Source organism: Esox lucius, chromosome 24 (assembly GCF_011004845.1).
Source record: "Esox lucius isolate fEsoLuc1 chromosome 24, fEsoLuc1.pri, whole genome shotgun sequence".
Lineage (NCBI taxonomy): Eukaryota > Metazoa > Chordata > Actinopteri > Esociformes > Esocidae > Esox > Esox lucius.
In genome coordinates, this window is record NC_047592.1 from 23,316,737 (window position 1) to 23,339,796 (window position 23,060).

Below are 23,060 nucleotides of genomic sequence, written 5' to 3' on the forward strand. Positions count from 1 at the left end.
AGCTTTACACCACCAGCAGCAAATTTACACTGGCAGCATATGGGTGAAAACGCTGGATGCATGTAATACGTTGCGCTAAACTAAGTTTTACATTTAAGTCCAATTCATTAAATGTATGCAATTACTTCAAACATATTTTTACGTCAATGATTATCAATAGGAGAAAGTAATCACTTTGTTATTGGCCCTTGGACGCCCCTGGCATCTCGTGTACAGCACAAAGTTTTCAGCTATGAAGGTATATTCTAGGCCTATGTCTTATTGTCCAGTGTTTTAACAGTATTGAAAATATTGCCTTTAGTAGTTGTTTTTTTAATTTTTTTATGTAGATTTCCAGAGACTCCAGAATGAAAACCAAGCCCTGAGGGAATGCAATGCACAAGCAGGTGAGAACGTGCACTTTCTTAAATTTTACTTTTTTGTGTGTAATGTAGGTTCAGAATTACCATATGCCTTTGATTTTGTAGCTTCGGATGACAGCGGCTCACTTCAAGAGCAAGTGAAGCAAGTAGGGACAATGTTGAAGACGTTTGCTCTCACTGGGCAATCAGGTACAACTTGTAAACAACACCTGTGTTTGTTAGTTTAATACCTGTACATGTATTAGACCTAGATATAAATGTCGTAGTTTAGTATTTGAGGGACCAGGACTGACTTTTATTCTGGGAACCCCTGTAGGTGCGTTACCTAAAAGGAGCATCGGACCGTGAAGGCAGAAAAAGGCGCCGCACAGCTGAGAAGGACCCACAGCCGACCCCTAAACCTAGGCTACTGACACCCCAGCATCACTGAACTGGAACACTTTCTTTATCCTGCAGTCAGTAACATCAAGAAGCCAGAAGTGCCAGACTACACTCACCAAATCCACCCTGTTTTTTTTGGTATTTTAACTTTAGTATTGGCTTATTTCATTCCGTCTTAACGATTCTATTATAGTTTGTAAATCCTTTTTCATACCTGTTACTTGATATTGCACATTAACTAGTACCAAAATTCTACTTTCATTTCATCAGTGTGCTTAACTGTTATTCTATTAATAATAGCTTGGAAATACTATTTCATACCTCTGATACTTGATATTGCACATTACCTGGTACCAAATATTCTACTTACTCTGTTTTTAACATCAGCATTTTTCATTCCGTCACAGTGCTTAACTGTTATTCTATTGTTAAATATAGCTTGTAAATCCTTGTGCCACAGGTCAGCATTGCATTTATAATGGTCTGTTCTACTACTGTTTTTACCTCCGTATTTTTATATAAATATATATGTCAAGTTTTGTTTATCACAGATACAAGAGACAGATCTTATTGCAGCACGGTGTAAATCTTGTGCTACAGGTCAGCAATGCCATTATAATGGTATATTCTACTCTAGAGCTTTACTCTAAATTATTACCACTTTTCCTATTGTTAGAAATGGCTTGAAAATGTGATGTTATACCTCGATTTATTTGGTATCCTGCATGTTCTTTGGTACCAAATATCCTCATTACTTGTTATGTTTACTGGTAATTATTTTCATCCCAGAGCTGACCTTTTTATATTATTAACAATTATTGTGTTTGTGTTATAATTTGCTCGTATTGCTGTTTTTTTTTAACCAAAATTTAATTGGAAACCTGCATGTTCTGTAGTGTGTATTTATATGTATATTTTTTTCTGCCTGTTATTTATTTCAGTGATCTGACACATCTTGTTTGAATGACAGTTACTGTACTTTGAAATGTGGAATTAAAACACCAAATGGAAATTTGTCTGGTTTGATCAATCATTATTCTCGATAAACTGCATGCTATAAATATTAAATATATATATAAGCGGCAGATCGCTCGAAAATAGCGTTTGCCGCAGAAGGTCCGCCTTCTGTATAACGGCGGTGGAACGGCGGTTGGCCCACGGGCCGGCCGCAGAACACAGGCGGTAGGAAGGCGGCTGCCACTGGCGGTGAGCCGGGCAAACGTGTTTGCGATTTAGACATTCTGACGCTTCTACTGTCTCTGGAGGACCGCCTCCGGTCCGCCGACTCATTGCTATCTGGGGTGGAGCTTGGGAGGTGAGGATGTACAGTACAGGCAAAATGTACATGTAGATCACAGATCAGCCACACACATTGAAATACAGAGGTCTCTAGTAGCTCTTCACTAAGAGCACACATCAGACAATATGTTAACTAAGTAATATTAAATTAAATGGCTGAAGGCTGTATTTTGCATGTTCATTGTAGCAGAATCAATGTGATCTGTCCATCGGTGCACATACAGCATATGGCCATCACACCTATATGAGCTTGTTGGCCATCCCATCTCAAAACATGGGCATTTGCAAAAACATTTTGTCCCCACCTGCATAGCTATACGGGTGCTGTTCCACCAGGTCCCACAGTGGCTTGACCTCTATATAAATGTTTTGTATTTTTACTTTTTATTGTTTTTCTGTGTGGTTATGACAGTCAGATCTCAGGATCGGCTTTTAATGCGTATATACTGCATGGGGTCCATGTAAGGACAGCTTGCACCCGGTCCCGCATCACCACGCTACACCAGTGTTTGTCCCCCTCACATTTGAAATCAAACCTACGCCCCTAAATATGGGCAACATTGCCAGGAAATAATTTAGGGAATTTATTGATGACCTCATTCACAAGTGATACCAACAAAGATCTTAATCATAAATCGAGTAACAGAGAGTGACAGTGAAGGGCCGGTTCACAAAACCTTGTCTGTGAACCGTTAGAACAGCCTCAGAATTTGCACAGAATTTGTGTCTATTTGGGTCTCTCCATTATCATAACTGAGGACTTGAAAGTCACTGGCGGATTTAGGGTCTGAGCAACCATGGGGCTTGCCCCACCTGAAATCTGATTGGCCACTTGAGTGCCCCTGCAGTCACTGCCAAATATACAATGTTATTTTTCCAATTTCAGATAAAGTACAAACTTTTATTTTATACCGTACCTATGGTATACCGGACTAACCTTTGAAAATGATTAACGTAATGCACCAGAATACTCTTGCGTCGCGTCTATAAATAGTTTCCGATTGTTCAGTGCAGCAGGCTTTTAGATTTATTGTATCGATAGTATTGGGGATGATTACTATTATTTCCATAGTAAACAAGTAAATGGTTTACGGATGTTAACTGACTGCTACTGTTAATTGATAGCAAACGACAGATAACAGTTTACGCTAAAAGTAGGTACATGACGTTACCTGCTTGACTTGAGACACCTGCGTGACCGTTAGAAAAATACACGTTCCCAATCTCGCTCGGTTTCGTCAAGTCGCGTGACCTGTAAATCAATTACGCGCAAGCAACACGTACACGCAAAAATGATAAGCAGACAGTCAGCTTTTGGGAAGAACATTTGTTAGACCTGCTGTTACGAGAGACTACTGCAGTACATTGTTTACCTCATTCACAAGTGATACCAACGAAGATCTTAATCATAAATCGAGTAACAGCAAGTGACAGTGATGAGCCGACTCTGCAAAAACCTTGTGTGATGCAAGTAAATGATTTACGGTATGTTAACTGATTGATACTGTTAATTGATAGCAAAAGTCGTTAGTAACATAACTAGCTACTGTAGCTAGCTACTACGGCACCCACTACCACTACTCGGCCAACGTTAGTTTGCTACGTATTCAAGATAAGTTAGACAATTACATACACCAGCTAACGTTAAATTAAACAATATATACTGTACTAGCTGGACAATGTGTTGACGTACAGTACTTTAGCGTTATAGCTGAAAAGAACATAGTATTGGTAAAAAGCTAAAGGTAGGTACACGACGTTACCTGCATGAATTGAGATACCTGAGTGACCATTGGAAAAATACACGTTTCCAATCTCGCTCGGTCTCGTCAAATCGCGTGACCCGTCGAACCAATTACGCGCAATCAACACGTACACTCAAAATGATAAGCTGACAGTCAGCTTTTGGGTAGAACATCTGTTAGGCTTGCTGTAACGAGAGAATATTGCAGTACATATTTGCAAAGTCATAATATGGCACATAAGATTGAGCTGTAAAGATGAGGCAGTATATTCTCACAGAGCTTTATTTATTTATTGTATTTCACAAACAGAAAATAACATGACAATACAGTCATGGTATTGTGCATAATTAAATTGGGATAACATTATAGTTTTGGATTGCTTTCATATTTTTGTCTTAATTTATTGATTTCTGTAATATCAGCTAAACCCTTTTCTAAAGTAACTTGAGCTACTTAAAAATTGTGAGTCAATGAAAAACACAAGACCAGATACTATTGTTTGTACTTAGTGTCATTGAAGTCCACCTGCATAATATTACATAGTTAATATTACTTAATATTATAATATAACATGAGCAGATGACAGGAATTTGCATATTCACATATCCTGCAGGAATATCCAAATCTTTAAGGTTTTAGTCCTGCAGGAATTTACATCCTGCTGGTATATAAAAATTGTTTAAGTTGCAATTTAAAATCCTACAGGATTTGGTCCAGCAGGATTCCTGCATGAATTGTCATGGTTGTGCAGGATGCATACATATACAGAAGTCATACACAAGCAGGGGCATCAGGGAGATTTCCTGCAGGACACCTGCACAGATGGAATTCTTTCAGGATTCCTGTGGGACTTTTTTGTAAGGGTCTGATCATCTCTGTTATAACTGTTATAACTGAGACCAGTGAAATTCATGTGTCACAGCAACTGTTGGTGTGTGTGTGTGTGTGTGTGTGTGTGGGTTAGGTCTTACTGAACTCATGGGGACCAAATGTCCCAATGAGTATAGTAAAACCAGAAAAAATTGGCCCCATTGGGACCTTTTGCCGGTCCCTGTGAGGCAAAAGTCAATTTCCGGCTCACGGTTTAGTTTTAGGGTAAAACTTACAATTGATTTTATAGTTAGAATTGGAGTTTCTTTAAGGTCCAGGCGTTGTTGGTTATGTTTAGGGTTAAGGTTAGGCATAAATGTTATTTTATTGAGGTTAAGGTTAGGGGTTAGGTTTAGGGTTAGATTAGGGTTAGGTTAAGGTTAGGTTTAGGGTAAAGATTAAGATTAGGGCAAGGGAGCATGCAATTTCTATTTTCTGGTCCCCATGAGGGTAGCTGTACAAACTTGCGTGTGTGTGTGTAAATCCATCATGCACAAATGGTGTGTGAGTCAATTACAACTGATTTATGTACTCCTCTTTTCAGATAATTGTGAATATAATGGATGGTCCAGAAATTTCAGAATCAGCAGGGAATGGTCTAGCCTCACCATCAAGATCTTCCATAGAAAACTGTAGAGAACAGGGGAAGGCATTTATTGTTCATGTTTTGGTTATTTAATGCAAAGAATACCATTTGTTCCTGTTTTAAGAATAATCAATAGATTGGAAAATCTATTTTGAAATAATCAAGCTGTGCTGGCATTTCTGTGATGCTTCTAAATTGATTTAGAATTAAATGGAATAAAAACTTTGATTTAGATTTTCTCCCTTATTGCATTTTTTCATTTTTCTGTGTAACTTGGATTCTGATAAAGATACCTAAATGATTTAAACTGATTTGTATTCATGATAGTTTGTAGTTTTCAGAAATGTATACTGTCTGTAAAGTAAAACGTTCCCACAAGGCTATTACTTCCCGGTTAACACTAACAGTCAACAATTACTCAGCTTTTTCACAAAAGAGATGTGCAATCACAAACATATTTTTTATTAAAAAATATTTTGGTGTGGGTTGCATTGAATAGAGTACATATTTTATTACTGTTAGGCTATCATACACTTTTCATGGTTGAGAAGAAAACAAAGAAAATAACTAACTTGGTGCACAAGATGAATGAAATATTTTTTTTTTAATTACTGCTAGAGCCTGCTGGGAATGTTGGGTCTCTTCATTGAATGGGATAGCATCGACGGTGCTCTGCTTTCTAGGCCTAAATCAGAGCAGACAATGTATTAACCTCCTTTGCGTTAGAGGAAGGGGAAATGCTGACTCTTTTCCTAGGATGTGACAGATCAAATTTAGTTTGGGGTAAGACACAAGTGAAATCATTAAATGTTTTTAGGAGTTGGGAAATTAATCAACAGCTGGTGCAAGTGAAACAAGTATCTTATATTTGGATAATGTGTCATAGATTTTGTTTGACTGTTCAGTCGGTTGGGAGGTGGGGCTATTTTATTTGTCAATATAAAAGATCTGAAATGCCAAAATTATGAATGGCACGATAATCAGATCTACCCGAAGATATAAATCAATAACCCACACTTAAGCTTGTGCACTCACTTACTGTAAAAATCTGTTTTGATTTCTTTATTATTGGTCAGATTGACACTTATTTTTCCCCAGGGTCTGTGGAATATATTTATAACTGGGAACTGCTTCTGTTGACCAGAGTTGGATTTTGGAAAAGAGGTATTTGTTTAGTCAGCGATTATTAACTTGTTCGATGTTGTCAGCGTACGTTCCACACACTAGTCATACACTACACTGGAGTGGCTCGCGAGTGAAACGTCATAGGACAGTATCTTAACAATTCTATGTTGGGAAATGTAAGGAAAACAACGGATGGTAGTGAATGATTTTTCACTAAAATCTGAAATAGAAACCTACTATTGAATGGACTATTGAATATTGACATTCTGCTACGACAATATATTTCCAAATGTGGTGTTTCTCAAATGTTTTATGAGCTCTTTGATGAAGTGCATGAGGTTCTCCGTAGATAGTGCGCACTCTGTGTGCAAAGAGGGTGCGGGGGCGCGTGATCTTCATCCGCTTGCGGAGTTTACAATTGGGATCCTAGTTGTAAAAAGTGGGAATACATTTTTTAGAAAATGTCAAACGCGGAACAGGAGTTCGAACCAGTCTCGCTTGCGGTGGGTAACGGAATTGAGACCAACAGACGCTGTTGCGGGAAAGAGCTCTCAGCTGAAGACCACAAATATCATTACCATGATCATGTAAAATTTGGAACCATCACCAAAAGTAGAAGAATGGGTGAGTCAGTGGTATATGAATTAGAAAAATTACGCCTCCTGCAGTAGTTGTTAGCGATACTGTTAGAATTGTTTTGGGATATGTTACAGCCCATGGCTTAGATAATCACTATCAGTGTTGCACAAAATAGGTGTATGTAATGATAGGAAATTCTTCAGGATTATGTCTTTTAGTTACGTTGGTACTTGTGTAGTCCTTTAAACAGCCGTAATAGGTCAGTTTCCCTCAATGGTTGTTAGAGGTTTATGGTGTTTTGTGCCCCTGTCACCATTCTCATTGACATCCTGTTAGGCTGGGGACACTGAAATCTGAGCTTGGCAGCTGGCTTCTTTTCTCTGTGTTTGGTAACTATATAACAGGGAACAAAATGTCCTGAAACTGTGGTTAAATCAGAAAAGGTTGACTAATAGGGACATTAGTGTTAGGTTTAAGGCAAGTTACAATTAGGGTTAGGTTTAGAACCTGGCTTAGGCATGACCGATTTGGCTTGTTCATTAGGACTAGGGTAAAGTTGAATGTTAGGTTATTGAGGGTTAGAGGAAGGATTAAGATTAGGATTCGTAAAGTAGGATATTTCAATGGCTATCAACTTTGATTTCCCCATTTGTAGAGCTATGTAAACGTGTGTGTGTGTGTGTGTGTGTGTGTGTGTGTGAGTGAGAGAGAGAGTGTAAGAGAGAAAGCGATAGCACAGTCAGGAAACATTGGGGCAGAGAACTAGAGATTACTATGATTTCCTGCCTTTCACATGAAAGGCATGTCACCCACTGACTGAATGAAGTACTGGAAAGTTCTCAAAGGACAGTTTTTTACCTTAGTTTTTTTCTAATTTCTAATAACATTTGTTATATCAACATATTATAAATTCCAGCTCCAGTTAACAAGACGACGTATAAGGAGCATACGCAACCCCTTATAAACCTTTATATCATGTTTCATTATCTGTTGTGTCTCTTATGCATAACCAAAGTGCCTGTATGTTACAGAGAAGTCACTCTCCAGAGAAGCCAGTAGCGTAAAGGGAACCATGCTAATGTCTGAAAACGGCTTCCCAACAGGTAACTATAGCTGATGTTGGAACAGGTCTGACAAGGTACATGTAATCTGATAATTATGATCTGAAAGGCATCAGATATGTTACTATGAAACAATATCAATACGGAAACAAAATGGGATATTTCTCATTAGTGTGAAGTCCAGCAACATCTTCCCCAGATATGTACAGTATTATATGTTAGAGACTTCATTCTGAATGTGGAACTTGGAATTAAATAGAATGGAATTGTACAGTGGTTCTAGCCACAGTATTCCAAAGTGGACCTTGGGGTTTGGCTTTTTTCGTTGAAGTAAAGTTATGGTTTATGAGTTAACTCTGTATTCTCACTCTCTCTCTCTCTCTCTCTCTCTCTCTCTCTGTTCACAGTTAGCTCTGTGTTACATTACATCCAACAACCTATACTTTAGCAAGCCCAAGTAGTAGCCTGGATCCCATAAAGCAGGAATTTTCTAGTCAGATTGTTCTATAGCCTACTACCTTGCCAACTCCCATTGTCACCATCATGTTTGGGATGACAATACAAATAGATCAGGGCCCAGGCTAGATAGTCACTGATTGTTGAAAATCATGCGGTTAACTGTCTTATACCTTGGACCTGAGAAACCTCTGTGAAGTAATAGATTAATCTGTGGGTCAGTCACGCTGTCAGTCATGTTCACAGTTTCGCCAGAGCAGTGATTCTGAAGGTCTCTCAGTTAATAACGAAATAAAAAGTTCAAAAAGCTCAATTGAGGATACAGTATGAGTACCTATATAGTGAGTATCTATATAGTTGTTTTAGTTGCCTTGACAAAGCTATTCCTGTAGAATGTGGAAGTTTGTTACTTCAACATAGTGTTTTTTAGAGAACGTGTTATTGTTTTATTATGAAGTCACTTGAGTGTCACTGTCACTACTTGTCTTTTCAAAACATTAACAGAAGCATAGGTCAAACTATATAGGTTGTCATAGAGTCCAATAATGATTTGATGTTTCCAAAGATTGGTCAGTGGAGACAGATGTTGACTGAAGTTTGTTATAATCGACTGTATTCAAAACCCAATTACTGGACTGACACAATCATGTGCAAGCTCTCAGTTTTATTGATTTAACCAGGTTATTTAACCAAGTCAATTGAGAACTAGTTCTCCTCTGAGAACACCAACAACAGTTATCCACAAAGCTGCCATTACTTTTGCTTAATGAATTCCGCAGGTTTTCCTGAGCAAGGAAAATCATTACATCAATGTCACATGCAGAAAAAAGTGCCAGTTCAGTTGTCATACTGTTGCAGTATTGCCTAGTTTGGCCATGTCAGAGGGGCTTCCTTGGCTGCGTGGTTTTATGCAACATTGAATCCCTATCATTTTTGTCAACAATGTTAAATCATTTCTGCAGACATAGTGTAGTGTCATATTGTGTTCCTGTCCTGTTGTGTTCCAGCTCTTCCCATGTTGCTGGCTATGGTGGAGGGGCCCGACAGACTTCCTGCTGACGAGGGGTCCCAGGAAGTGCTGCGGGGGAAACTCCGCCTCTTGGAGGTCGACAGCATAGAGGTCAACGCTCTCTTCACGGTACAATTCTCTTTATGCAAAATGTTTGTAATTTTTAGATTACTAAAAGCATTCACTACAATACTGTTCTCAGTATGGCTCAGTCACACCCTTTTTTTTCAACATGCTTAGTCACAGCTTTTGTTGTGTTATCGCAACTGTGTAAAGTTAAAGTGAATAGAATGAATTTATTGCATATGCTTGCGGTATATTTGCAGATGTTATCACTTGCTTTGACATTTAAGTGGTTTTGTAATCAGTTTGTAATCACATTGCCTTAAATTTTTCGAACCTGTTCATATCAAGCATTCTCTCTTCTCTGCTTTGGTGTTTAGGAACTCTCTGCCCGGCTGGTTTCAGTCAACAGTGAAGAAAACATCATATTGGTCACATTCAAAACATTTGAAGAGATATGGAAGTTCACCACATATTACACAATGGGTACGTCTTATAAACACCTTGTGGACCAGGATGTCTGGCTGAGCTTTAACCTATTGAACTAATTTCTAGGTTTTCTGGGTTTGTGCATGGAGAACCTGCTCCTGGACCAGGACTTCTGGTTGAGTTCACTGGACCAGGAGGATGTTGGCATAGAGATATCTATTCAAGAAGAGACCCTCAACCTCATGTACAAAGGCATCCTCATGCAAGAGGGTAACTCTTGAACATACACCCCTCTAATTAGATATTGCAGTGAATATTGCAGTGAATTTGAAGGATTTCCAACCACTTCACTTTTTCTCTGACAGGTTCCTTCTTTGCCAGCTGTAGTTCCACCCAGATGTTTGACAGCTCCACCTCTGGCAGTGACCTGTACCTGGAGCATGGGGACATAGCCCTGTTCGAGCCTCCGTTCCTGGGTTCGGGGTGGACTGTCCTCTCCTTGGGGGATGGAGCTCGGGGTACCAAGCCCAAACCAGCCCTGGAGCCTGTTGTACCATTCCACCAGTCAGTAAAATATTTAATATACTTGCACCTTTAAAATGACCAAGCCAACATATTTAATATGCTGTGTTGGTAACCCCCATATCCCCAATAGATGGTTCTTGAAATCCTGTACAGAGAACATCTTAGTCGGAAGTGTCAAGCCAGCATGTACCTTCCCCTATCAGTTTGGTAAGCAATTCATATTCCATCAGTACAGGATTTCCTGAATTATGTAGTTTTCTTCATTATTTCTGATTCAGCCATCTGTAGGATAATTCTTGACTTTCCCAGACATATCTCAGTTCATTGTTCTCGTTTGACCTGTCTCTTTCCCATAAAAGTAGAAGGATTGAGGGAACTCTTAATCAACCTTAAAAATGGAATCCCATCCTCCCCTCTCCCAATCCTTCCCATGCTAGCCATTGGTTCCTGCGAGGCTACCGTGGAGTATGACGCTGGTGGGCCCGATGAGCTGAGCCTGTTGCAGGGGGATCGCGTTGGTATTGTGGGCCTGCTGGTGTCCTGCTTTGAGTGGTTCACTGGCAGGCTGGAGAGGACCGGCGAAGTGGGGCTAGTGATGACCACGCTGGTCAAGCCAGCTGATGATACCCTTTGTGAGTAAGTGCATTTTCTGAGTTCTGTCAGTGAATGAAGCATTCAGTCTATATCTTTTTTAGGTGAATTCTTCTGCTGAGCATCATGGTTTATCTTCATTTATTAACCCGGGTGGTTTGAAACCTGTATGCTGAATGGTTGATAGCCGTGGTATATGAGACCATATACTACGGGTATGACATCACATCACTTATTACAGATCTTATTCTGTTATACTTACTGCTCTAATAAACGGTTTAAAAAGAGCAATAAGGAATCTCAAGGGCTTGTGATGTATTGCCAGTATACCATGGCTAAACGCTGTGTCCAGGCACTCCATGATGCGTTGTGCCTTAGAAAACCTGTGATCCGAAAACAGTTGCCATTTCCACAACTGTTCATTATTTACACCGATCAGCCATATCATTATGACGTGTGAAGTGAATAACACTGATAATCTCGTTGTCAGTGGGTAGGTATATTAGGCAGCTAGTGAACATTCTGTCCTCGAAGATGATGCGTTAGAAGCAGGAAATATGGGCAAGCGTAAGGATCTGAGCGACTATAACAAGGGCCACATTGTGATGGCTAGACGACTTGGTCAGAGCATCTACATAACTGCAGCCCTTGTGGAGTGTTCCCAGTCTGTAGTGGTCAGTACCTATCAAATTTGATCCGCCGACAGGGTCATGGGCAGCCAAGTCTTATTGATGCACTTGGGGAGCGAAGGCTGGCCCGTGTGGCCCGATCCAACAGATGAGCTACAGTACTGTAGCTAATACTGTTAATACTGGTACTGATAAAACAGTGTCAGAACACACAGTGCATTGCAGTTTGTAGCGTAGCCGGAGAACAGTCAGGGTGCCCATGCTGACCCCTGTCCACCCCTGAAAACACCTACAATGGGCACTTGAGCATTAGAACTGGACTACGGAGCAATGGAAGAAGGTGGCCTGATCTGCTGAATCATGTTTCCTTTTACATCACGTGGATAGTCGGATGATGTGCGTCGCTTACCTGGAGAACACATGGCACCAGGATGCACTATGGGAATGAGGCAAGCTGGCAGAGTCTGTGATGCTTTGGGCAATGTTCTGCTGGGAAACCATGGGTCCTTCCCTTCATGTGGATGTTACTTTGACAAGTACCACCTACCTGAGCATTGTTGCAGACCATGTGCACCCTTTCATGGCAACAATATTCCCTGATGACATTGGCCTCTTTCAGCAGGATAATGTGCCCTGCCACAAAGCAAAAATGGTCCAGGAATGGTTTGAGGAACACAACAAGTTCAAGGTGTTGACTTGGCTTCCATATTCCCCAGAACTCAATCCAATCGAGCATGTGCTGGACAAACAGGTCCGATCCATGGAGGACCTACCTTGCAAATTACCAGACTTAAAGGATCTGCTGCTAACATCTTGGTGTCAGAAACAACAGCACACCTTCAGAGGTCCAGTGGAGTGCATGCCTTTATGGGTCAGGGCAGTTTTGGCAGCAAAAGGGGGACCTACACAATATTAGGCAGGTGGTCATAATGTTCTGGCTGATTGGTGTGTACGTCAGTGCTATAGAATGAATGTTACTCATTAAAGTGTAACAACTAAAAAGAGAAGGTTCTTTGATTTAACCCTAATCCTTTACTTTGAAACTTATGCAGGGCAACCCCCATAAGTTCTTCAAGACAAAATGTCAAAGGGTACTGTATAGAACAGTTAATACTTGTTACCCAAAGAATCATATTAACCACTTACCCGCTCAAAAACCTGTCCCAAAAGGTTCTTCAAATGGTTCTTTGAATTTATAAGTAAGTCTTTTAAGAATTATTTTAAAGAGTTCTTGGAGGAACTTATACAGGATCCCCCCTTGTAAAAAAAAAACCCATAAAGGGCCCTCCAATAACCTTTTTTAGGGTACAAGTCCTATCGTTCCTTTTAACATCTGCTGTTATTCTACCTCAGAAATGAGTTGCCATTTTGCTTCATGAATCCTGATTTTAGGTCATCAGGACATATTCCTAGATAAAGAAGAAAGGCAATTCTTTTATTTGAAAGAAGAGAAAATCAAAGAAGAAATGATTGCCTTGCTCAAGAAAATCTCCCAGAATGATGTTGGATCTGTCTATAAACTTGGTGAGACTGAAATTGAGAAATACTCAAGCAACAACAAATGAACAGTTGGTGTCCATTTCAGCTTGTTTGTATTTGTGCACTGATGCCTTTGCCTGCCTTCCTGTGGAACCTCTGTCCGTTTTGATATTAATAAATTATACATTTTATTCCAGATCTGTTTAGTCAACAGGACTCTCCAAAGGAATCACCTCTAAGTAGGAACATGTATTTATTATTTATTGTTTGCTTTAAGTAAAAGCCACAGTCTGGGCTACTGAGTATGATATTGTGTTTTTATCTCATTATGAGAAATGTTTCATATAAATAATTTGTACATTTCAGCAACATGTTAATTAATCATATTCATACAATTTGTAACAGATTGTTCTCAAGGCAAAATGGACGCTCACCAACAAGCAGAACTGAAGAGGAAGATAGAAGAAATTCTAAAAGAAGGAAATGTGCCTTCTGCAACTGTGCCAACAAATGGAACTCTGGAGGACAGTGAGACCTCTTGGACTGCATTACCCAGTGGGCCTCACTTCACCATCCATCCAGTAGAGGAAGACACCACCACCAAGCAAGATCAACTTGTTCCTCTCCTCTCCTTCCTCAGTGCTCTGACTACAAGCCAGAATTTGGTACCCTCTACAGACAAACACCAAAACTGCTTCTCGACACTTTCAATGGCCACTTGGGAGACGTTGACCAATTAGTGGCATATTTAGGTGTTGCCAGGGAAACGGCTAGGAAGAAGCGTCTCCATTGGTCCCAGAGTCGCCTCTGCTTTCTTTTGGGGAAACTTTGCGCAGGACGCTCAAAATTTTCCCAGGCGAGAGTCTACTTTGAAGAGGCGCTTAGCATACCAAGAGATGGTTTCACAGACATGTTAATGCTAGCTAGCATCTACGCTAACCTAGCAGTGATCTATCTCAAGCAGAAAAATACTGAAAAGTACTTTGCTCTGTCAGAGCGCATCGCTGCATTGCTCATGGGTATTCCTGACTGTGTATCTATCATAGAAAAAGACTCTGAAGTCCTCAAGTTCATCTTGAAGAAGGCGGTGCTTAGTCATAACAAAATGGCTGAGGCCCGCTCCTGTTTCCTGCTAGCGAATCTCCACTGGAGGCAAGGCGAGGAGGCAGACACTGTTCCCTTCCTGGAGAGGTTACTGTTTCTCTCAGAAGAGCCCCCAGGTGTCCGGAGTGTCACGCACAGCCACGGTTACCTGAGCCTGGGGAGGCTGTACAGCCAGCTCTCCCTCCCACACCTCTGTGTCAGCTCAGCCAGACGAGCCATGACGCATCCATCGGCTAGGCTAATCGACTGTCTGAATGGGATGGGGCTAGTGCTGCAGAACACAGCCAGACTCTATGGAGTCAACAAGCAGGAAGTTGCCATTCCGGCTCTGATGGCTCCATATCTGAGTCGATCGCTGTCTTTCACTGGGGATTAGATGGAGTCGGAGGCAACGGCAACCACACTCTGAGCCAGACTTTAGCGCTGTGCCTGTCCCAGCTATTTCAGAAACACGGGATGCTGGGACATGCAGTACATTCCATGCACACCGTTATAGAACATTATAGCGGGCCGTCATCATCGTTGAGCGCCTCCAGCAGCTCTGAACGAAAATGTGCCCTTGTGTGGCTAGCATGGCTGCACATCTGCAACAGCCAACCAGAAGTATCTCTCGACATCCTTGATTCAGTGTTGGCCTCCATGCCAGACCATTGCATTACCCAACAGGAAGGTCTGATCTTTTTGCGATTTATCTTGTATACATCAGTTTTATAACCTGTTACATGACTATAACAAATGTCTCAGCCGGGTCTGTATAGATGAAAATGTGTTTATTGGTCGATTAAGGACTGGTCCACAACATGAGGGGAGTGGCTCTTCGATGTAAAGGAGACTTGCGGAGAGCTGCAGAGAGCTACCAGGCAGCGATCGACGTGTGTGAGGAGTTTGAAGACAGAGCCAACTGGGCAGTGGCAGAGGCTAACCTGAGTTTACTGTGCCTGAAGGCAGGGGCTAAGGTTGGTGATAGTTCATGGGTATTAAATTATAAAATGCACTGGCTTTGGTGCAATTGGCCAGTTGAAAGTCTGGGTTTGGGTTGAGGTGGGTCTCAAATATTATTGCCATTCCTCGTGGCGCTCTAGCGACTCCTTGTGGGAGCTTGGGAGCCTGTGAGCATAAAGGGCATAAAGTTTGCAGTCTAGACATCCCAGTTGAGCAATAACCGTAATAGGAAACAGAACGGCATTGAAGGCCTTTCAACTCTCCTGTGTCTGCTAGGAGTTACAATGGTCAGGCAGTGCCTTAGTCACAATTAGATAACACAAAATTGGGGGGAAAACTGGGTAAAAGTAAAAATAAATAAAAGGCATTCTACTGGGATCTACTGGAAAAACAGGGAATTCTGGGAAAGCTGTCAGAATTTTCAACTTTAACTTATTACACTTTTTCCCCAGAGGCTGGGGGAGAGGCATCTTACAGAAGCTGTGCGGTTATTCTCTGAGCTGGAGGAAGAGGGACATGAGGAGAACTTTATAACAGTTCTGTTGGAGATGGGACAGCACTGTGTGAACCAGGGACTCCTGAACCGAGGGAAAATATACTATGAATGGGCTCTGCTGATGGCCATCAAGTCAAACCATTCAGACAGTGAGTTTTCGTTTACTGCTCACCCCCTCTTTCTAGTGCCAGAGTTGTACATAGACATACTATAGGCAGATACATAGGCCCACACATGAACCAACACTCGCTCACATAAACATTTGACATTTTACTATTTTGTGGGGACCCCGAACATTATTCCCATTCAAAATCGTATTTTCCCTAACTTGTATACCTAACCCAACCTTATCTTCAAACTCCTAAATCCGAAACCAAACTGTCATGGTTACCTCCAAAATATTTGGCTTAGCAAACTGATGAGGAAGCTCATGGCATTAGTATATTGATGAGGAATATTGTGGCATTAATAGCTAGTAATAAAGAACCCATCAAAACACTCACACATTTTCTGAGCGAACACTGTCTCCCGTCTGTTAAAACAGCTATTGTGAGTCCCTTCACCGTGCCTCCTAAAAGCTTTTCTTCATACCTATTGGTTAGTGTCTGGTCCCTTGCAGCTTATTGGTTAAAGCAAAGCCAGTGTGGTGGGTTTCATTTCCAAGGGGGGCAGTTCAAAAAGGAAAATGTAAGCACTGCGCTTGCTTTGGATGAGAGCATCTGATAAATGATTTAAACATGAATGTGGTTCCATTTTGGTCAGTCCCTTGGTATTACTGCCTATGGCTTTACAAAGCTTAATTTGGCCAGTCTGATGTGGTATTGTATAAATTATTTAGATGTTGGTGTTGTTTGAGGGCAAACCCATAGGCTGTTGAAGATTGATCTCTTCCACTTGGACATAAAGTCTTATAAAAGAATTCACACCCTTGAACAATTGTCGAAGTTTACGGAATTACAAATGGTATGTTGACATTTTGTTTGATTGATATTTTATTTTAATACACTAACACTGAATCCGTTTTTGTAAGGTGTTTTATGTTAGGAAATATTTGTTAGAAAAACTGAAATATGTTGCTTGAATAAGTGTTCAAACTTTACACATATATTTGCTAGGGCCATCATGACAATGAAAGATTTGAGTCTTTTGGCAAGACTACAGGTTGTTCAGGTTGGTTGGACAATTCTTGTGGACCGTTATTTTCCTAATAGTTCCACAGATTCTCAATGGGATTGTGATCAAGAATTTTACATGCCACTATAGGACAAATCCTCTTTTCTTGATCTGCCCAAATGCTTCTTTGGCCTTGTAATTGGGATCATTGTCTTCCCCACAAGCTTGCATTTGTTTTACAGAAGGAATCAGGTTCAGTTGAGGTATTTCCCTAAATTTTGCTCCATACATTCATCCTTCAATTTGTATGGCCAATCTCTGATGAAAATTATTGGTCAGAAAGCTTTTTGAGTAACGGCTGCTTCCTTCCCGGCCTCCCATATACAGACCCTGTTTTTGTGATATGGTTGGCTGGTGCACTTGCAGTCCGGTCCCAGCCACTTTACATTGTGTAGCTCCTACAAAGTCATTTTGGCCTCTCTGTGGCTCCTCCCATGAGCGCCCTTGTTTGAACGCTGGGTTTTGAGGGACAGCCTTTTCCTGGCAGTGCCTGGGCGGTGTGATGCATCTTCCACCTTCTCATTATTGATCCAATTGTGCTTACTGGCATTTCAACACTCTGATATATTTTTTTACCCATTTGTATTTCTCTCTCTAAGTCAGTTTCCTTCTTATTAAAAACCTGACGAATGCTGATGCTTGTATCCAGAAGATGTGACTGCAGCGTTAGCGGTTCACAGGTGGGGGACAGTGGTGAGGAAACTGCGTCCTCGTTAGGGACAGTTCTTTCTACTGTGTGAACTGGGGGCTTCCACAGCAAAGTGGTTGAAAACCTATGCAAGCAACATCTTTCAGCTGTTTTTTATTTTTTTTAGAAGTACTTCCCAACATAAAACCAATTTCACCTTACAAGGATTGATTTTAATTGTTGTTTTAACATAAAATATCTAAACTCTGTTTAAATAATTAAAATTGAAGAATTGGTTGGGGGGGGGGGGTTGAATACTTTTGCAAACAAATAGTGTAGAAAATAGAAATTACATAAAGTGCAGTTTAAAGAGTGTAGGTTATGCAACCTGTGGTGTATTTACACACAATACATATGGAAGGATTCCTGATTCATCATCTCTGCTCCAAATACATTTGAGCGTGTCCATTAGGATTGCATTGCTAATCCTGTGGCCTGCAGGAGGGGGTGGAATCACATTTGGTTGCATACTATGCTGTTGCCGTGTTGCTCCGTGGACCTGACTCCGTGGACCTGACTCCGTGGACCTGACCCCATGGACCTGACTCCGTGGACCAGACCTCATGGACCTGACTCCATGGACCTGACTCCGTGGACCTGACCCCATGGACCTGACTCAGTGGATTTATCTTATCTGTGTCACAGGTCAGTTGAGTGCGACACAGCGTCTGGCCCACCTATACGGAGCTGTATGTCCTGACCACGCTCAGTGCATCATCTACTACGAACATCAGCTGACCCTGCTGACCAATCAGGGAGACAGACAAAAGGAGGGGGAGGTCCTGGAGACCATCAGCCAGCTGTACCTAAGTCTGGGGACAGAGAGGTGTGTGCGTGGAAAAGGCACAGTTTGTGTGTGTGGGTCTGTCTGTAGTTGGCAGCAAATTATTTACATTTTCCCTCTCTTGATTTCTGCCTGCATCCAGGGCTTGGCGGTTGGCTCTAGACTACACCAAGAGGAGCCTGGGTATCTTTATAGACCTGGGTCGGAGGGAGAAGGAGGCGTACGCCTGGTTGTATGCCGGGAAGATCTACCACATGCTGGGTCAGACTGAACTGGTGGACCTCTATGTGCAGGTCCAGACCTATTTTATCCATACAGATGCAGTGTCATAACTTGAACTTTAAGTCGCACTGAATAACAGCATCTGCTAAATGACTACAATGTAAATGCAATCGTTCAGTTATTGCAGTAAATTCAAATATGTGGTGTATTTAAACAAAGGGTTTTACAATTTGTTATAATTCACAAGACAATTCAGTTTTTATTTGTGCTGGATTATGTTCTTGCTGTGAAAAACTTGGTCAAGTTAAGATTAGGCATCTGTTTAGTATTCCACAGAGAAATGATTCGTAGTTACATTAACCCATTGCCGGTTTCCTTTTGACCAGGTGGCCCAGGACGTAAGTTTGAGTACAGGAGACACACACTTCATCCTACATCTACTGGAAGCAGCAGGCGACGTCTTCTTCAACAGCTGTCAGGAGAGAGAGAAGGCTATCTGCTTCTATAGGGTAGTATGATGTACACCCACACACTTGTGCATACATACCCTCCCAGACACACACAGACACACACTTTAGCCTTCAGTAATGGTTGATATCCTGGCCTACTCCCTCGGCCAGAGAGATAATGAAAATACATTTCCAGTACATAATAAATATTTGAGTCGGTTTAATACATTGCTAATAATAATATTTATAGCAGGGGTATTAAACCGTTACGCTACAAGGTTCGCAGACTGATGGATTTCAGTTATTCCTGATAATGAATTGCGATGGGATGGAGCACAATGGAACTGGGACTTCTAAGTCAAGTGTTCATGAGGGATCAATAGGTTAGAAGGACAGAACATGTAATTCCTTATTTGTGTGTGTGTGTGTGTCTTTAGGACCGTGCCCTGCCCATTGCTGTGAGGACCAGCAGTTTGGAGGCCAGGCTGAGACTGTCTAACAAGCTGGTGGAGCTGCTGCTGAATCTCAAGATGTTTGGAGAGGCTGTGGAATATGCCCAGACCTCCTTGGACATCAGCATTACATTGGGTAGGAGCCGTACCAGAGGCTGTGGAATATGCCCAGACCTCCCTGGACATCAGCATTACATTGGGTAGGAGCCGTACCAGAGGCTGTGGAATATGCCCAGACCTCCCTGGACATCAGCATTACATTGGGTAGGAGCCGTACCAGAGGCTGTGGAATATGCCCAGACCTCCCTGGACATCAGCATTACATTGGGTAGGAGCCGTACCAGAGGCTGTGGAATATCCCCAGACCTCCCTGGACATCAGCATTACATTGGGTAGGAGCTGTACCAGAGGCTGTGGCCCAATGGCAAAGAGACCCTCAACACCTCCTAAGCTGACAACCTTGGAGAAATGTCCATCTATTTGCTGCACCCAGATAACTGAAACCATAGAAGGAGTCCTGATTAATTTTTACAGTTAAATCCACACATAGCTTGGAAGCTATACAATACAGTGGGCTGGTCCATGTTTGTGAGACTTCCTGTAATTTGCACAGGCTCTTAAAATATATTTTATCAAATGTTCAACTCTACAAGGTAGCTATTTAAGAAACAGGGTTGAATAGTTTGTCTTATGGCGCTTCTCCACTGCATGGTACCGGCTCAACTCGCCTCGACTCTCCTCGCTTTGGTACCAGTATGCAGTGGAAAAGCTCCCAAAGCGGGTAAAGGCAAGGTGAGTAGAGTCGAGCCGGTACCATGCCGTGGAAAAGCGCCATTAGTGTTTGTAGGGGGGTCACATTTGGGATTGGGCGTGATTCTCGCATCTACCACCAGAGGTCAGACCTACTCTAGGCTGGACATCGTCGTTCTACTTTTCCAAGAGAAATATCCCCTTTTCCAGGGTCAATTACAGTCAGCCCAATTATGAATTTGGAAGGGGGGGGGGGGGGGGGGGGGGGGGGGGGGGGGGGGGGGGGGGGGGGGGGGGGGGGGGGGGGGGGGGGGGGGGGGGGGGGGGGGGGGGGGGGGGGGGGGGGGGGGGGGGGGGGGGGGGGGGGGGGGGGGGGGGGGGGGGGGGGGGGGGGGGGGGGGTGAAAGGTCCTTGCAAGTTGACCCTTCTTAAAAATAGTCAACATCAGCAGAGCCAGCACCAGGGGAAAAAACCAATGCAATGACCCCAGACAGAGTATATTAGCTGTAATTTTAGAAGAAGTTACTCACTGGTGAAATTATGTCTGTTTATTTTGGAATAGGAGATCGACTGAATGAGCGCGTAGCATTCCACCGCCTTGCTTATCTGTACCACTGTCTGGGCCAATTTGAACTGGCTGAACACTACTACTTGAAGACGCTCTCTCTCTGCCCTGCACCCCTGCAGTTTGATGAGGAAACCCTGTACTATGTCAGAGTTTATAAGACTTTGGGTGATATCATCTTCTATGATCTGAAGGTAATCAATAAAACCGCTCTGTGTGGTATACAGTAATTAAAACTTTGGGGCATTTCTGGGGTTAAAATAATATGTAGTTGCATCTGACTGGAGATTTTTGGTAACTTTGTTTTATATTTCCACTGTCGGCTTTTTGTTTTCAGCACCTTCACCTTTTAACTTTGGGTAGGCAGTAGATTCTGCCTTTCTTAAGGGTTAAATACATAGTAAAACCTCTATACTTTATTCCATTACAAATTATGGCCTTTTGGAGAAATGTCTTTTAATGGAATTACCCCAAAAAAAAAATTTTCTCAATAGACAAAAAACATTTTTAAGCATTCCTCTACCAACACTGTCCAACCTCACATTTAACCCCTTGTCCTTGACCTTTAACCTATAGGACCCTTATGACGCAGCAGGGTACTACCATCTGGCGCTGGCAGCAGCCATGGATCTAGGCAACAAAAAGTCCCAGCTCCAGCTCTGCACGCGATTGGCTACCATCTACCACAACTTCCTGGTGGACCGGGAGCTCTCGCTCTTCTTCTACCAGAAAGCAAGGGTGTTCGCTTCGGACCTCAACATACGCCGTATCAACCTCTCCCCCTCTCAGAACTTCCATAGTATGCCACACGCCAAGGAAAACCTTTAGAAATGTGAAAGTTTGTCATTTTGAACCATTGATGAGTGTTATTGTGAACTGGCCAATCAGTATTCTGTTCCATACGTAACAATATCAATCAGAATAGAATCGTGCAGCAATAACTGGAAATTGCCTTCAATTGATGACCTGAAGTTTAAGTTATGTTTGTCAAATGGACTGAATCATGAAAGACATATCTTTAATATATCTGAAGATTCAAAGAAGTTAATTACTTTGACCACTTGGACTGGACACCACTGAGCAAAATAATTTCAAATATGTATTTTCATTGTCTTTTCAATGTCTTTTCAACATCTGGTGCTTCTGGGGAACGTTGTTAGGGGAAACCTCAAGCCGTAGCAAAGGCCTGTCATTTTTTCTGGTCAAGTACATTCTCAGAAGGTCCCACCAGTTGTGCAGTGGTCTAGGTCTGCTAGGTGTACAGAACCTGGTTGAGATGTTGGCTGGGGCCCGGAAGTCCAGTAGCGGGGAGAGTCGCCCAGGCTGGACGGGTATGTCAGATATACATGCCTGCAAGCTTTATTTTGGTTGTTGGCTAAGAAAGCAGTGTAATAAGAACCTCTCGGCGAGATGCGCATCAGAAGTCACATATTGAGCGTCGACCCTCCAGGATCTTCTGTTTAGTTGTTGCAATGAGAAGTGAACAAAATTTCTAATTTGGCATTGAGAAATTGAGAGGGGAGGGAAAAAAAGGTAATCACTCCAGGGTCCATACGCATACCTAATGAGCCACTAATGCCTTTTTTCCCCATGTATTATGGTGTTCTTGTGTCTTGCAATCAACCATCACTGTGATGCTGTTATAAATACATGTATGTACAGATAACATAAAAATCCATATTCTAAAATAAATTAATCAAACCTTTGTGTTGCCATTGTGATAATAGTTTCAAAATGTCTGTCATAACCTGACCACAACACCACCAGAAAATAAACTCTGGGCCATAGATACAATGTCTAACAGTACTTAGTATTGAATGATTGTCTGCCTTCTCCCAATGGTGTAGGAAAGAGAAAGAGAGATTTTTGAGACAGGGAGGGAAAGTGAGAAAGGAGAAAATGGTCGGTAATTCCTGACACCCTTCAAAAACGTTCCAGATGAATGACTTGCTGCACTGGAATTATGTAAACCAACCATGCCTCGAAAGTGTGACTATTCAAACTGGTTGCAGACAGAGAGAAATGCTGTCTTACGTTTCTGTAATGACTGGTATATTCAGTACATCAAAATCACAACTTTATAGTAACAACCCCATCTTTTAATCCTAAAAATAACAAAGTAGGCTTTGGAATTATAAAAATATCACCAAGCACTTCTTCCCCCATTAAAGACAAAGAACAGTGTATACATGTGACTGAAACAAGGGGTCCAGTGTTTTACCGAGAAGTGCCAAGAGTGGTCGACA

General features: G+C 41.8%; 1 protein-coding gene and 1 long non-coding RNA gene across 2 annotated transcripts; both read left to right on the top strand.

Moving 5' to 3' along the window:
- Positions 1–3,116: 3,116 nt before the first annotated feature.
- On the top strand, positions 3,117–5,475 carry LOC117594001. Its single transcript, XR_004575445.1, has 2 exons — positions 3,117–3,527; positions 5,202–5,475. It is a non-coding gene; the product is annotated as an uncharacterized LOC117594001 (long non-coding RNA).
- A 1,022-nt stretch (positions 5,476–6,497) lies between these two features.
- Positions 6,498–22,519, top strand: LOC105027195 (SH3 domain and tetratricopeptide repeat-containing protein 1). Its single transcript, XM_034290847.1, is given in 21 exon segments — positions 6,498–6,992; positions 7,979–8,050; positions 9,472–9,602; positions 9,917–10,022; positions 10,092–10,235; positions 10,331–10,529; positions 10,621–10,697; positions 10,928–11,122; positions 13,103–13,234; positions 13,387–13,428; positions 13,595–13,824; positions 13,827–14,669; positions 14,672–14,963; positions 15,080–15,249; positions 15,688–15,880; positions 18,238–18,418; positions 18,519–18,669; positions 18,985–19,107; positions 19,485–19,635; positions 20,812–21,008; positions 21,391–22,519. Coding segments are annotated over 21 exon segments (3,885 nt in total). The 5' UTR covers positions 6,498–6,988; the 3' UTR covers positions 21,643–22,519.
- The last annotated feature ends 541 nt before the right edge of the window (positions 22,520–23,060 follow it).